Source organism: Peromyscus maniculatus, chromosome 1 (assembly GCF_049852395.1).
Source record: "Peromyscus maniculatus bairdii isolate BWxNUB_F1_BW_parent chromosome 1, HU_Pman_BW_mat_3.1, whole genome shotgun sequence".
Classification (NCBI taxonomy): Eukaryota; Metazoa; Chordata; class Mammalia; order Rodentia; family Cricetidae; genus Peromyscus; species Peromyscus maniculatus.
Genome location: NC_134852.1, coordinates 29,755,254 through 29,771,749, shown reverse-complemented (window position 1 = coordinate 29,771,749; position 16,496 = coordinate 29,755,254). Strand labels below are relative to the sequence as shown.

At 51.6% G+C, this 16,496-nt stretch overlaps 1 protein-coding gene across 1 annotated transcript in view; it reads right to left on the bottom strand.

Annotated features, from left to right (window-relative positions):
* Eml2 (EMAP like 2) overlaps window positions 1-16,496 on the bottom strand; it is a 30,852-nt gene that overhangs the window by 8,085 nt on the left and 6,271 nt on the right. Inside the window, 8 exon segments of the mRNA XM_006993775.4 lie at window positions 2,885-3,010; window positions 3,132-3,286; window positions 5,265-5,364; window positions 7,432-7,566; window positions 8,480-8,575; window positions 12,361-12,471; window positions 13,172-13,241; window positions 14,490-14,639. Coding sequence (XP_006993837.2) covers window positions 2,885-3,010; window positions 3,132-3,286; window positions 5,265-5,364; window positions 7,432-7,566; window positions 8,480-8,575; window positions 12,361-12,471; window positions 13,172-13,241; window positions 14,490-14,639 — 943 coding nt within the window.

The window sequence follows — 16,496 nt, the reverse complement described above, 5'->3', positions numbered from 1 at the left end:
TCAAAGTTATCCTCAGGTGGACAATTCAGGGCGAACCTGGGCTACACAAGATCTTGTCTCAAAGGCAAAACAAACAAAAAAACAAAACAAAAAACCCCAAAGGGCTGGGAATATAGCTCAGTGGTAGAGCCCCTGTCTAGAATCCCCCAGTGAGGAGCTCGGGGTATGGCTTAGTGGTAGAGTCCCTGCCTAGAATCCCCCAGTGAGGGGCTGGGGTGTGGCTCAGTGGTAGAGCCCCTGCCTAGAATCCCCCAGTGAGGGGCTGGGGTGTGGCTCAGTGGTAGAGCCCCTGCCTAGAATCCCCCAGTGAGGGGCTGGGGTGTGGCTCAGTGGTAGAGCCCCTGCCTAGAATCCCCCAGTGAGGGGCTGGGGTGTGGCAAAGGAAAGAGGCAAACACAGGCTAGCTTAAAGAAGGTCCTCAGAAAACAAATGTCATTAGTAATTATTAACCCCAAAACGACAGTATGTTGTCAATCAACGATAGCCAAGGCAGTAATAGATATCATGGTTGGTATTTATAGTTCTATTTATGCTACATTACCATATATTCCTAATATAATAAGAAATACAGTTGGGAACGGTGGCTCACACCTCCACACCTGAGCTACTAGGAGGCTTGAGGCCTGACTGTGAGTTTGAAGCCAGCCTGGGCTATATAGAAAGATCCTGTCTCAAGCCAGGCAGTGTTGGCGGAGCATGCCTTTAATCCCAGCACTCAGGCATCAGAAGTAGGAGGAGCTCTGTGAATTTGAGGCTAGCCTGGTCTACAGAGCAAATTCCAGGACAGCCAAGCTACACAGTGAAACTCTGTCTGGAAACCCCTCAAACAAAACCTGTCTCAAAACAACAAACAAACAAACAAACATAAATAAATAAATAAATAAATAAATAAATATTCATAGAGGTTGTTAAGGGTCCTTTCTTGCTTTAGGGAAAGTCCTGCTACTCAAGCCAGATGTGGTGGCATACATCTGTAAGTCCAGCAGGAGGATTGCCATGTGTTCAAAGTCATACAGTAAGTACTAGGCTAGCCACAGATACACAGTAAGACCCTGTCTCAAGGAACCAAAATCCACAAAGCAATGACTGAAAAATCTGGGGCTGGAGGGAGGGCTCAGTGGTTAAGAGCACTGGCTGCTCTTTCCAAGGACCCTGGTTTTATTCCCAGCACCCACAGACCAAATGACAACACTATAGCTCCAGCTCTGAGAGATCTGATGCCCTCTTCTGGCCAATGAAGGCACTGCACATATGTGTTGCTCGGAGGCAAACACCCACACATATTAATAACAACAATAAAAAGAAGACCTGCTGGCCTGGCTTTCCTCTCTCTTTTGCGGTGTGGTCATCCTTGGGAATTTTTCCACCTCCTGTGAGAAGAGCTCCTTCTACCTCTGCCTCTCCATGCTGGGACTATACATGTGCATCACCACACCCAGCTTTCAGTGTGGGTTCTGCGGATGCAGGTCAGGTCTTTGTTTGCTAGGCAAGCGCCTCACAGGCCGAGCCATTTCCCCAGGCCATCCACCCCTAACTTCTTGTGGAAATCAAACTAAACGCAGCAGGATAGATTTTAGCTAGACTTGCAGAGGGATAAAAAGCAAAGGTCAGGGAAGGGAAGGGGACCATTGAGCAAGGAGTCATTAGGACCAAGACACTGTAAGCAACACCCCTGCCTCAGACACCAGTCTCCAGGGTATGCTATGATGGTGACTCGGGATCCTCGAAGACCTCATGCAGTCACACTCTCTGTCTCAGAGACACACAGAGAGGTGACTCACTTGCCCAATATCACACAGCTAAGGAGTGACAGAGTTGTGATTTCCATACAAGCCAAGCCCCAGACTCCAACTTCCAAACTACTATGCTACACTGCCTCCTACGAGGCGTTTTTTTTTTTCTTTTTTAATTTTATTTTATGTACATTGATGTGCTACCTACATATATATCTGTGTGAGGGTGATAGATCCCTTGGAACTGGAGTTAATAGACAGTTGTGAGCTATCATGTGCATGCTGGGAATTGAACCCGGGTCCTCGAACCCGGGTCCTCTGGAAGAGCGGCCAGTGCTCTTAACCACTGAATCATCTCTCCGGCACACTGGGTGAAGGAGGCGTTACAAGAAGAAGTCAGAGCCCAGTGTGGTGGTGTACACCTGTAATCCAGGTGCTCAGGAGGTAGTGGAAGGAGGATCAGGAGTTCAAGGGCAGCCCTGGCTCCATTGGGCGTTTGGGGGGCAGCCTGGGCTACATGAAACCCAAATCTCAAAGATTAAAAAATAAAGACAAAACAAAAACGTAAAGAAAAAGAAAAATGAGGAAAAGAAAAAAGAGGAGGAGGGGGAAGAGAGGAGGAGGGGAGAGAGGGGAGGAGGAGGGGGGAGAGAGAAGGGAGAGGGGAGGGGGAGAGAGGAGGAGAAGGGAAGAGAGAAGGGAGAGAGGAGGAGGAAAGAGGAGGAGGGGGGAGAGGTGAGGAGGAAGGGGGAAAGAGGAGGGAGAGGAGGGGAGGGAGAGACTGATAAAGTCAGGCCCACCCCAGGAAAGCCTCCTAAGATTGGGGTATAGGACTAGCACAATACTATGACAGTCTGCAAGGACACTTACCCACCGGATAGGAGGATGCTATCCCCAATCTGATCAGTGGGTGCTGGGGACCCACTTTAGAAGGCAGGTAACCCTTCAGGGAAGTTCAGGGTCAGGGCAGCGATGGGGATCCGAGGTGAAGAGAGAAGGGAAGGGATGTGGGGTTTCCGAGACCAAGGAGAAAGGGATAGGGGCGGGATGTGAAGAGAAAGGGAGAATGGAGACGTGGGGCGGTGGTGATGACGGTGATGGCCGGTAGCGGTGAGGATGAAAGAGGTGCGAAAAGAACCTGAGTTACTCACCTGGACAAGCAGCGAGAAGCCGGTATGCACCGAGCCAAGCAAGATGGAGTTCCGGGTGGTCCCCACGTACAGTGTGTCTCCCCGGCCCTCTGCTATAGTGCGAACAGGGCCAAAGTCCTCTGGGACCTGAGTGGGTAGACGTGCGTGTAGGATACATGTGAGGTGGGTGGGATGTGTGGCCGGGGAAAGTCCTGGGCTAGGAACCCTAGTGGGGTACAAAGCCACCCCCCATTCCCCACATTCTCACCTCCACCTCCTGCACCTTGCTGTAGTCCGAACCCCAGAGGACCACCCGACGATCGCGGCCCCCTCCGGACACCAGCGTACCATCCCGCAGGGCGCAGAGCCCAAACACACCGCCATCATGGGCTCCCAGTACTTCCTGGGTGATGCGGTTCCCACCTGTGGGGGGATTGGGCACGGGAGTCGGCATGGGGAGGCTGTCCCTTCCTTGAACCCTGTGAGTACCTAAAGCTTTGAGGCCCACATCCATGCTTACTCATCTTCCTGTCTTTCTTTTGGTCCCTCCATCCACTACTCATCCACCTGCCCACCATCCACAGGCTTAGTGCTTTATCATCTGCATCATGTGAGCTCTCACCCACCCACCCATCTTTTGATTTATCCGCTCATACACCTTTCCTGGCTTCCTCCACTCACCCATCTGATGGTCCACCACCCATCCATCTCCCCATTCACCAGATTAGTTCTCTGCCACAGATTCATCTGCTCATCTATCTACTCATTCACTCATCTATCTACTAATCCATCAATCAATCCTCTCGAACTTCCTCCTATCTACCTGCCTCCCAAACATTCATCTACATTTATCTATTTAACGACCCAGCAACCAATCCTTCCCTCCTTCTACCCACCTCCTCCCATTCATTCATTTACTCATCTATCTACTGATCTATCAATCAATTTACCACCTCATCCATCCACCCACTCATCCACCCATCCATCCATCCATCCATCCATCCATTCATATCTATCCACCCACTCACCCATCTACTCCTTTACCTACCAACCCATCAATCCATCCAGCTACCCACTCACTCATTCAACCCATCCACCCCTCCCTCCCTCCATCTCTCCATTAATCTACTTCCCACCACTCATCCATCTATTGATCTAACATTTCATCCACCATCCTCCTATCTCTCATCCATTCACTCTCTTCTTTCATCAAACTACCCATTTGTCAGTCAGTCCTTCCTTCCATTTAAATATCCACTTATTTTTCCATCCACCTACCCATTCACCCATCTGTCCACTATCTCTTCATTCATCATCCAACCATTCCACCAACAAAAATTTAGCTACACCGGGCTGAGTTTCATGTGAGAACACAGCAGTGACCAAGACAATCTCAGATCACACTTCTAGAGGGATCACATGTCAATGGCGAGAGAGACATGCCATCACTAGTCAGTGAACACACCAAGTGGCTGTGAAATCCTGCATGGGGTTTCCAGCCTGATGAGTGAGAGAAGGTTTGATGGATGACTATGGCTGATTAAAGGTCTAAGGGTTGAGCTGACATTGCTGTGGACAAATGGTGGAAAAGTTGTCCAAGCAGAAGGAAGAAACTTCTCTTGCAAACGGGGACAGTAGGAGAGATTAGGACTGCTTAGGGGGCTGAAAAGAGTCTGGTATGACTCAGTGCCCAGGCAAGGACATCTGCTGTACAACTATTCACTCACCCAACCTCAAACCCATCCATCAATGCATTCATTCTTGCATGTATCCATACATCCACCCCTCTTCCCTAATCCACTCATGTACCATTCACTCATCTACTCACTGATCCATCCATCCATCCATCCACTCATTCACAAATCCACCCACCTATTCATCCATCCTCTTATCCACTCATTCATTCATACATACATAAATCCACCCAGCCTTCTCTCCAATTATTCACACAACACACTGGCTACAGCTGAATCATTTCACACATTTATACTTGGGCCTTTGTTGCTAATATGAAACTATCAGAGAATAAGGCTTTGGGAACCAATAATGACTTTACAGAGTTGGGGACACCTGAGCTGAGCCTTGTCAAGGATGCTGGAAATGGAAAATAAGAATTTACCCTGAGAGCTGGAGGGATGGCTCAGTGATTAAGAACACTGGTAGCTATTGCAGAGGACCTGGGTTTGGTTCCTAGCACCAACATGGTGGTTCACAACCATCCATAACTACACACACACACACACACACACACACACACACACACACACACACACGGAAAAGGAGGAGACATTTATCCTATAGTGACATTCATTCCGCACAAGCGTGGTTAAAGGAAGGGAGACCCAGCCAAGGGTGTTTGAGAAAGACTGGGGTCAGGGTGCAAACGTGTGCTGACGCTGACCTTTGCCCCAGATGTAGATGTTCCCCCCAGAGTCTCCAGTGACCACGTCACCGCCTTCCAGGAAGGTCACACACAGCACGTATTTCGGTTTCTCGTGTTTCTACGGTGCAGAAAGACAGAGGACGGAAGGTGTCACCGAAGCAGGCTGGCCTTGTGCGGGTCATTGTCATCCGGGGCTTTGGTCCAGGGAAGCCCCTGTGGTTCGGGGTGGGAGACCCCACAGAGAATATCCGACTTTCCCCCTCTCCTCCCACCGGAAGTGCTCAGGCCACGGGGGAGTTCTGACCATGTGGGGACCCTTGCCCACCCTGGGACAAGCCTCTTGCCTCTGCTCTGTCCCCCCACACCTCTGCCAGTCTTGTTTCCGTTTTCTCTCTCCTTCCTGCCTCCGGTGCCCTGTGCCACCGTCTCAGCTGCCTCTCTCTGTGCCTCCCTCTGAGCAGACAGGAGAGCCCTCTCCAAAGCGCCCTGCGGCCGCCCTCCTGGACCCTTTGTGTCCTGTCTGATTCTTCCCGTATGCGTATGTCTGGGTGCATACGCATGTGCGTTCATGAAGGCCAGAGGACAACCATGGTGTCCTTCCTCAAAAGCCATCCGCCTTGGTTTTTGTTCCTTTTCTGTTTATAGACACAAGTCTTACTATGTAGCTCTGGATGACCTAAAGGTCTACCTGTTCCTGCCTCCCAAGTGCTGGGATTAGGTGTTAAAGGTACATGGCACCTTACCTGGCATGTTGATTTGGTGGGGTGTTTGTTTTTCGAGACAGGGTTTCTCTGTGTAGTTTTTTTGTGCCTGTCCTGGATCTCGCTCTGTAGCCCAGGCTGGCCTGGAACTCACAGAGATCCACCTGCCTCTGCCTCCTGAGTACTGGGATTAAAGGTGGCCACCTGGCCTGATTTGGTTTTTTAAAAAAATATTTCATTACACTTTTTATGTATTCTGTATGGTATGTGGTATATGTGCATGTGTGGACACATATGTGCCAGAATGTACATGTGCAGATCAGAGGACAACTGTGGAAGTCAGTTCTCTCCTATTATGTATGTTCCAGGGATTGAACCCGGGTTGTCAGGCTCGGTGGCCAGCCTTTTAAACGGCCGAGCCATCTTGCCTACGTGACTTTGTTTTTTTTTAATTTTATCATTTAAAAATTATGTGTATGCATGTGTGTCTGTGTGTGGGCACGGGCCTGTGAGTACAGGTGTCTGCAGAAGCCAGAAGCGGGTGCTGGGTTCCTGGGAGCTGGCTGACATGGGTGCTGGGAACCTAACCTGGGTCCTCCGCAGGAGCAGTTTGCACGCTTGACTACCCAGCGGGTCATGTCTGGTCCCCCTCACCTTGTTTTTGAGACGATCTGGGACTTGCCAAGGCGGCTAGGTTGGCAGACCATTGGGCCGAGGATCTGCCATTCTCCATCTCCCCAGTGCTGGGGTTATAAACACATGCCACCCTCCCTGGCTTGTGTGTGTGTGTGTGTGTGTGCGCGCGTATGTGTTCTATGTGCATTCACATGTGTGGGCGTGTGTGCTATTGTGTTCACAAGTGTGCATGTGTCTACATGCGTGTGTGCTGTGTGTATTCACGTGTATGTATGTGCTTTTGTGTTCACGTGTGTGTGTGCGCGTGTGCACAGATGCAGTTGGTGTCCAACGTCTTCCTGGATTGCTCTCCACGTTGTCACTGAAGCGGGAGCTCTCTTGAACCTGCAGTCTATGGCTACTCTAGCTAACTAACTTACCCTGGCAATTCTCTCCCCTCCCGAGGACTGCAGGTGTGCCAGCATGCTCGCTTGGCTGGTTGGGGACTGGATCTCCTCACTCACTGAGTCCCCAACCCACTCCCCCCCCCCCCCCCCCCCCCGCTCCCCGCAGCCTGTCTGTGACCCCCATGGTGCCGTCCCCAGAACATTCCCCTCCCCCCCACAGCCTCTCTGTGACTCCCCAATGGTGCCGGCAGCACCATTCATGGAGGCTACTGCGTTCTCTCGCCCACCGGACCCTCACACATCGGAGTTCAGCAGGATCTTCCCTCAGGGTGAGGAAAGTCAGGCTCGGCAGGCAGCAGCTCAGTGTCTCACACTCCCACCCCGGCGCCCTCCAGACTGCCTACCGCACCGGGTGTCCCTGCCTGGCCCTCAGGTCAGCCCGTCCAGATCCCTGGCACTCACCTCAAACAGGCCCTGCCTCTTGCTCAGGCTGCCTCCCTCCAGGTTCCAGAAGTAGATGTGGGATTTCCCGCAGGTGATCAGCAGGCTGGGGTCAGTGGGGTGGAAGGTAGCCACCAGCACAGCCTCGTTGGAGCACTGGGAGGGGGTCAGGACAGGTTCTGAATGAGGACCTCAAAGCCACCAGGACTATCCTGCCGTGTGCCTCCCATGGGACTGCCCTACACAGCCTGCTTGCAGGGAGTGGGCCCTTGGGGAGCCTCTATTCTGGGTTACACACTGGGCTGAGCACTTATCAAATCGCTCAATCCCATCGTCCTCTGGGAGACGAAGCCCGTTAGTGTTTTCCATCATAGATGAGGTTTAGAGATTGCCTAAGGCCACACTGCTGTGTTACAGCGCCATCAAGATTCCAGTTCACAAGAGTCTCTCTCCGGGACACCGCCTCTTCTCCTCTCACCCCTCATCCTTCCTAAGGAGGGGCCCCTGATCTAGAATCAGGTTTCCTGCCCTCAGCCCAGGCATGTGATCACAGGCAGATATCTCCTGATCAAGCCTCCCCGCCCCACCACCCCTCCCCTTGAGACAGAGTCTCATGCAGCCCTGGCGGTCTGGGAACTCACTCTGTAGACCAGGCTTCCTTGCACTCACAGGGATCCTCCTGCCTCCCAAGTGCTGGGATTAAAAGCGTGGGCACCTATGCCTGGCTATCTCTCTTTTTCTTGGGACAGGGTCATGTTATATAGCTCAGACTAGAATCAAACTCATGGCCTCTTTGCTCAGCTTCCTCCTGTGTTCTGGGATTCAGGGTGTGTCATACACCTTTGTGCTGAGCCTGGTCCATCGACACGATACCCAGCCTTTCTACCTCCAACGAGGACACCACTGTTGACCTCATGTTCCACAGGAGGCAACCGACGCCCACAGTCACCCAACAGATGACACCAAAGCCGCCATTTAAAATGAGTCTGGTTGCAGATCCTAACCATATGGCCCACCATGTCCTGAGAGGACACCCACAGGAGGGGACATGAGCGGCAAGCCAACTCACCTTGCTATCCACCACCTTGCTCTCCTTGGCCCAGTCCCACACGGACAGCACATGGTCGTTGGATTCATCCACTGCACAGAGCAGGTTGCCCCCATTCTGCGGAAGACAGAGAGGTGGGTTAGGATATGTCTCCCCACGTCCCACTCTGGCCCATTCACCTCACCTGCCTGTTAAAGACCTTCACAAGTAGGATCCATAAAGCACTGGCATTGGTCAGTGTTGATTGACAACTTGACACCAGCTAGAGTCACCTGGGAAGGGAGTCTCAGTGAGGGGCAGTCTAGATCAGGCTGGCCTGTGGCGTGTTTGTGGGGGATTGCCTTGGTTATCTTGAGATGGGAAGAACCGCCCACTGTGGGCAGCACCGTTCATTCCCTAGGCAGAGGAATCTGAACTGTGGAAAAGTGGGGAAAGTGAGCTGACTGCTCTCCGCTCCTGACTGTGGTGGGACGCACTCGCTACTTCCAGTTTCCAGTGCCTTGACTTCACTTTGTCTTTAATTAATTAATTAATTGGTTTATTAATTAATTAATTATGTATGTATGCACATACCAGAAGAGGGCACCAGATCTCATTACAGATGGTTGTGAGCCACCATGTGGTTGCTGGGAATTGAACTCAGGACCTCTGGAAGAGCAGCCAGTGCTCTTAACATCTGAGCCATCTCTCCAGCCCCCATCCCTTTGTCTTTTTTTTTGTTTGTTTGTTTGTTTTGTTTTGTTTTGTTTTGTTTTTTGAGACAGGGTTTCTCTGTGTAGTTTTGCACCTTTCCTGGATCTCACTCTGTAGACCAGGCTGACTTCGAACTCACAAAGATCCTCCTGCCTCTGCCTCCCAAGTGCTGTGGGATTAAAGGCGTGCGCCACCACCGCCCGGCTCCTTTGTCTTTTTTTTTTTTTTGGTTTTTCGAGACAGGGTTTCTCTGTGTAGCTTTGCGCCTTTCCTGGGACTCACTTGGTAGCCCAGGCTGGCCTCGAACTCACAGAGATCCGCCTGCCTCTGCCTCCCGAGTGCTGGGATTAAAGGCGTGCGCCACCACCGCCCGGCTCCTTTGTCTTTTAAGTCGCTTTTCTTAGACTATTTTATCACAGTACCCAGAGATACAAGAAGACGAGACTGGTTTAAAAAAAAAAAAAAGTTTTACCCTACATAAGAAATCATTTTTTAGCAGGGTGGTCATGGCAAAGCACTCAACGAGGCAGAGGCAGGAGGATCTCTGAGTTCAAGGCCAGCCTGGTCTACAGAGCGAGTTCCAGGATAGCCAAGGCTAGTTACACAAAGAAACTCAAAAAATCCAAAACAATAAATAGGAATGGAACCTGTCATATTCTAGGCAGGGGCTCTACCACTGAGTCATACCAGTGAGGGGCTGGGGGATTCTAGGCAGAAGCTCTATCACTGACCCATGCTCTCAGTTCCCATCCTTGTCCCTGCTTGAGAAAGGACCTCACTTGATCGCCCAAGATATAAGCCAGTGAGATGGCTCAGTAAGAGTGTTTGCTGCCAACCCTGATGATCTGAGTTCAATCCCCAGGACTCATATGGTGGAAGGAGAGAATTGACCTCTGCACGTCATCTTCTGAGCTTTATACACGTGGTACACACGCATGTGCAACAAACACAAAATGAATAGATAAATCTAAATGTTTCTTCATTAGTTAAACTGCCCAGGCTGGCCTTGAACTTATCTTGTTTTCAGTGTCTTTAGTACCCAGGAAAGCTGATAGACACTATCATGAGCTGCCCCTTAAAGGGTTTTCCAATGACTCATCCCTTAGAAATTTTTGCTGCCTGCACAGTAGGGGAATTCTTTTCCCCCCCCCCGTTTATTATTTCATGTTTATGGGCATTTCCCTGCATGAATGTCTGTACGCTACATGTGTGCAGTGTCCATGGAAGCTAGAAGAGAGCATCGGAACCTCTGGTATTAGAGTTACAGATGGTTGTGAGCCACCATGTGGGTGCTGGGAATTGAACCCGGGTCCTCCGGAAGAGCAGCCAGTGCTCTTAACCACTGAGCCATCTCTCCAGCTCCCACACTTGGGGATTCTTGCTGACACCATCTTTCCTCCAACTTGCTATGTAGCCAGGCAGTGCCTCTGCCTCCTCCCGCGTGATCTTTTTTTTTTCTTTTCATTGCTTTTTTTTTCTCCTCCCCATTTGGTGCTGGCGATGGAATTCAGGGCAGTGTGTAGGCTTGGCAAGTGCTCCACCACTGGACCACACCCCCATCCCTGGAATGGCTTTTTATGTCCATGAAATCCAGCCATTATCAAAGTTGGCCTGGGACTTGGAGGGGCGGGGCTGGCAAGACGCCGCAGTGGGTAATGGTGGCTGCCTCGCCAAGCCTGACCTGAGATTCACCCCTGGGAAGACCCACAGGGCAGGAGAGAAGCAACTCCCAAGAGTTTTTCTTGACCTCCACGGGAATACTGGGGCACTGTGTGTGTGTGTGTGTGTGTGTGTGTGTGTGTGTGTGTGTGTGTGTGTGTGTGTGTGTGTTCGCACAAACATACCCACAATAAATAAAGAAATGTTTACAAAAAGATAATATAAAGTTGATTGGGGGAAAGCACAGCAGAGGTCTTGGGTAATGAACATGGAAAAGTACAGTAACATACATATTAAAAATATCAGAACCAAGCTCATTATTGTATATGCTAACTTCAAAAATTAATAAAAAAAAAAAATAGGGGGCTGGAGAGATGCTCAGTGGTTAAGAGTGCTTGCTGCTCTTCCAGAGGACAGGGTTCAGTCCCCAGCACCCAGATGGGTGGCTCACAACAGCCTTTAACTTCTGCTCCAGGGCATCTGGTGCTGTTTCCTGGGTACTGATGCAGGTACCCGTACATAGGTGATAACACCTAAAAATAAATCCTTTAAAAAATAAAAAGAAGCTGGGTAGTGATGGGGTATGCCTTTCATCTCAGCACTCGGGAGGCAGAGGCAGGTGGATCTCTGTGAGTTCGAGGCCAGCCTGGACTACAGAGTGAGTTCCAGGACAGCCAGGGCTACACAGAGAAACCCTGTCTTGGAAAAATCCAAAATAATAATAACAACAACAACAACAACAATAATAATAATAATAATAATAATAAATAATAATGATAATAATAAAAAGAAAGTTGGCCTGATGGTTTTTGTGGTTGTGTTTTGAGACAGGGTTTCACCGTGTAACCTGGCTAAGCTGGAACTGGATACATAGATCAAGGCTGGCCCTGAACTCACAGCGATCCTTCTGTCTCTGCCTCCTAAGAATGCCAATATTAATGGCATATGCCGCTACCCACAACTGAGTTGCGGTTTTGAGACAAAGTCTCAGATAGCCAAGGCCTCTCCTGCCTTGGCCTCTACACTGTGGGGATCACAAGCACGTGCCTCCACACAACCCTCAAACTATCTTTGGGGAGTATAGGTTTTGTTTCTCCCAATTCACTGCAGACCAGCACTTCCAAACAAAATTATCATTAAAAACAAAACAAAACAAAAAACCCGTCACGGGATACGGGATTGGAAGGGGAGGGCTGCTGGATCAACACCAAATTGCTCCACAAATTCCAGGAAGATTATTTTCACTTCTGTTTTGATGGGGGATTGGACGGCACAAGGCACTCAGTGCTGGGGTTGAAACACCTTGAGAGATAAGGAACCTTCCAGAATGCTCAGGCAAAATAACCCAGCGGGAGTCGGCCGATGGAGAAAGCAGGGTATGACGGTCCCACGTGTCACAGTTCCAGATGGACTGTGTCATGTGCTGGGCCCTGGGTCGGGCCAGCGAGGCCCTGGGGCCAGGGATTGGAAGCGTGGCTTCACTGTGATGTCATAATGAGGTACGGCCTCCACTCACAGGAAGGCGCGTTCTGCAGGGGCCAGAGACTTACGGATTTGGAGAAGGCCACACAGCACACGGCTCTGTCAAACACTCCCAGGCCCAGGACGTGTAAGGTGGACAGGGAAACCGAGTCCCAGACACGCACATGGGGAGGCAGAGGCTGCAGAAAAGAGAAGTGCAGTTACTGCGGGGAGAGGGGGGTCCCAGTTCCCACCAGACCCTGTGCAGGGGGGGGGGTGTCCCAGTTCCCACCAGGCCCTGTGCAGGGGGGGAGTCCCAGTTCCCACCAGACCCTGTGCACGGGGGAGGGGTCCCAGTTCCCACCAGGCCCTCCGCACGGGGGAGGGGTCCCAGTTCCCACCAGACCCTGTGCGGGGGGGGGGGGGTCCCAGTTCCCACCAGGCCCTCCGCACGGGGAGAGGGGTCCCCAGTTCCCACCAGACCCTGTGCACGGGGAGAGGGGTCCCAGTTCCCACCAGACCCTGTGCGGGGGGGGGGGGGGGTGTCCCAGTTCCCACCAGGCCCTCCGCACGGGGGAGGGGTCCCAGTTCCCACCAGACCCTGTGCACGGGGAGAGGGGTCCCAGTTCCCACCAGACCCTGTGCGGGGGGGGGGGGGGTCCCAGTTCCCACCAGGCCCTCCGCACGGGGAGAGGGGTCCCCAGTTCCCACCAGACCCTGTGCACGGGGAGAGGGGTCCCAGTTCCCACCAGACCCTGTGCGGGGGGGCGGGGGGGGTCCCAGTTCCCACCAGGCCCTCCGCACTGGGGAGGGGTCCCAGTTCCCACCAGGCCCTCCGCACGGGGGAGGGGTCCCAGTTCCCACCAGACCCTCTGCACAGTGCCAACGCCCCGTGAATACCTTGCCGTCCTTTGTGGTGCCTGCCACCTGTCCCGTGGCGATGGTGACCATATCTGGGTGGACAGCCAGACTGAGGGGAGAGGGACAGAGGAACAGAATTCAGCTGTGGGTACCGAAGAGCCCCCAGGACCCTTCTGCATCAGGTTAGAGTTAAATGCACCGCTGTTCACTCAATAAACATGAACTGTAAAAGTATTTATCCTTGAAGCCAGGCATGGTGGCGCACGCCTTTAATCCCAGCACTCCGGAGGCAGAGGCAGGTGGATCTCTGTGAGTTGGAGGCCAGCCTGGGCTACAGAGCGAGATCCAGGACAGCCAGGGCTACACAGAGAAACCCTGTCTGGAAAACCAAAAGAAAAAAGAAAAAACATGTTTTTCTTTCATCTGCTTATTGAAACAATGTCTGATGAAGCCCAGGCTTCCAACTGGCTGCAGCTGGAAATGACGTTGAACTTCTGACCTTCCTGACTCCACCTCCTGACTCCACCCAGCTCAGATATGTTCTAAAAACAGTGGCTATGGAAACGTTAAATCCCAACATGGAAATACCTGGAATGCTAGGTCACTTTCTTCAAAAGAAGCAAAAACTGAGCACTGGGGAAGGGCATCACCATATATGATACTGGTATTTGTCAGGTACAGGAGTTCATATCTCTAAACCCAGCACTCAGGAGGCTGAGGCAGGAGAATCATGAGTTCAAGGCCAACTTTGGCTACATATAAAGTTCCAGGCCAGACCCTGCCACAATAGGAAAAATAAAAGCTAGGGTGCTAGAGAGATGGATCAGTGGAAGAGAGGACCTGGATTTGGTTCCCAGCACCCACACTGGGTAGTTCATAACTTGCTGTAACACAGATAAACTCTGGGGACACTGCACACATGTGGGGCCCATACAAATAGGCACATAGACACACATTTAAAAAACAAAAAAAGATAAATACAATAGGGGTTGGAGAGACGGCTCAGTGGTTAACAGCACTGACCGCTCTTCCAGAGGACCTGGGTTCAATTCCCAGCACCCACATGGCAACTCACAACTGTCTGTAACTCCAGTTCCATGGGAGCTGACACCCTCACAGAAACATACATACAGGCAAAACACCCATGCACATAAAAGAAAAAAAAAAAAGCTAAACAGTATAGATGCTTATTCTACCACTAGTTTCCACCCGGGGAAGCCAGTGGTCCTCATTACACAGAGGGTTGGCACCATGCCACCTTCCTTGTTGGCAGTCATGTGGAAAGAGGCCTGGGAGGTACAGACCGGATCAGTGGCCCAGCCTGGGTTCTCCCATGCCCCAAACTGCCCCGACTCACCATTTGATGTCGTCGTTGTGGCCCAGGTAGTGTCGTTGTCTCTGCTCTTCCACACTGTACAGTACCGCCACGGAGGCCACAAAGTACACCACCTCCCCGGTGGGCAGGAGGTAAAGGTTGGCCCTGCAGTCGCGGCCACGGTAGCCATAGCTGGAGACGCCCAGGGCTGGGTTAAGGAGCTTGTTCAGTGCCACCCGGCTGAATGGGAGTCACGAGGCCACTGGAATCGTGACCTGCCTCTGCGGAGGGGTTTGAACTATGGTGTCCCCAAAATATAGGTTCAGGTTTGTGTGCTTCACACGGGTCTGTATCAAACTGTAGCCAGAGGTAAACAGTTGGGTGCGTCCCCAAGTGTTCCCCATCTTTATTTTTGTTTCCATCTCTCTTTTGACACAGTGTTTCTTCTTAGACCTGGAGCTTTCCGATTCAGCTAGACTGGCTGGTCAGCAAGCCCCAGGGAATCTTCCTGTCTCTGCCCCACCCAGTGCCAGGACTGTAGCCACAAGCTTGGCTCATTTCCCTGTGGGTGCTGAGGATGGAACCCACGTCTTCAGCTTGCACACCAAGCGCTTTGCTAATAGCCCTGCTTATTGGTAAACACTATATTACAAAGTAGCCCAGGTTGGCCTTTCAACTGGTAGTAATCCTGCTGCCTCCACCTCCTCAGCGCTGCAGTGACAGTCCAAAGTCACCATGCTGTGCTAGGTCCCCACCGTGACCCTCCCTGCAAACTGTGACAATGATCTTGGATGGCATACGGATTTTTACAAATGTTATTAGGGTCTCAGGATGAAGTCACCCTACATGATATGCACAGGTCCTAAACCTAGTGACAAGTGTCTTATAGAGTCAAGAGAGCTGGGTGGGGGGTGCACACCTGCAATTCTAGCACTTGGAAGGCCGAACAAGAGATAAACTTACCTAGAGATAGACTACCTTACCTAGACTCCATGAGTGAGAGACTAGGAGGCATAGCTCTGCCTAGAATCCCCCAGTGAGGGGCTGGGGGTGTGGCTCAGTGGTAGAGCCCCTGCCTAGAATCCCCCAGTGAGGGGCTGGGGTGTGGCTCTGTGGTAGAGCCCCTGCCTAGAATCCCCCAGTGAGGGGCTGGGGGTGTGGCCCAGTGGTAGAGCCCCTGCCTAGAATCCTCCAGTGTCTGGGAATGTGGCTCAGTGACTTGTATAACACATCTCTACGTGTGGGACTTGAACTATAGAGTCAGCGCCTCTAAACATTAAAGCTCTTGCCTGTGTATGTATGTTGTGTGCACATATGCACGCATGCTTGCATGAGTGTGTGCAGGTGTGCACAAACGTGTGTACAGATGTGACTATCGCAGTTGACTTTGGGTGTCTTCCTCAGTCACTCTCTGCTCTGTTCAGTCAGGGTCTCTCACTGAACTCAGAGTTCAATTCCAGCTAGTCTAGGTAGCCAGCTTGCCCCTGGAATCCTGTCTCTGCCTCCTCATCACAGGCTACCACCATGCCCACCCAGCATTTATGTGCCTGCTGAGGATCGGAACTCCAGTCTCCAAGCTTGTGCGGCAAGCATCCAACCAATCATCTTAAACGCAGCTTCCCAACCCCGCCCCTTTACCCATCATTCCAGTTCTGGGACCCTGAGGTCAGGAAGTACGTTATTCAGAGGGAACAAGGAACTGAGTCAGAGGGAGGAAGGTGACTTCTCCGTGGTCACCATCAGCCAGAGGCAGGACTGGTTCAAAACTCAGGGCTCCAATTCACCCCCTACGACTGTTTTCTGTTTCCCAAGTAGTTCAAACCCACTGGGGCCACAGAGTCATTACACACATGGCACCCTTAGTCTGGGACATTTTTTCCTTTAATTCTTCTCTGGCTGGTTCCTGGGTATTGGATTCTCACCTCAAATGTCTCTTTTTGCGAAACTGTGACTCCCGGATGTGATACCCTCCCCCCCAACATACACCACTGGAAGCTTCTAATAGAAATACTTTTTCTAACTGGGTGGTGTTGGCGGCGGTGGCGCTCG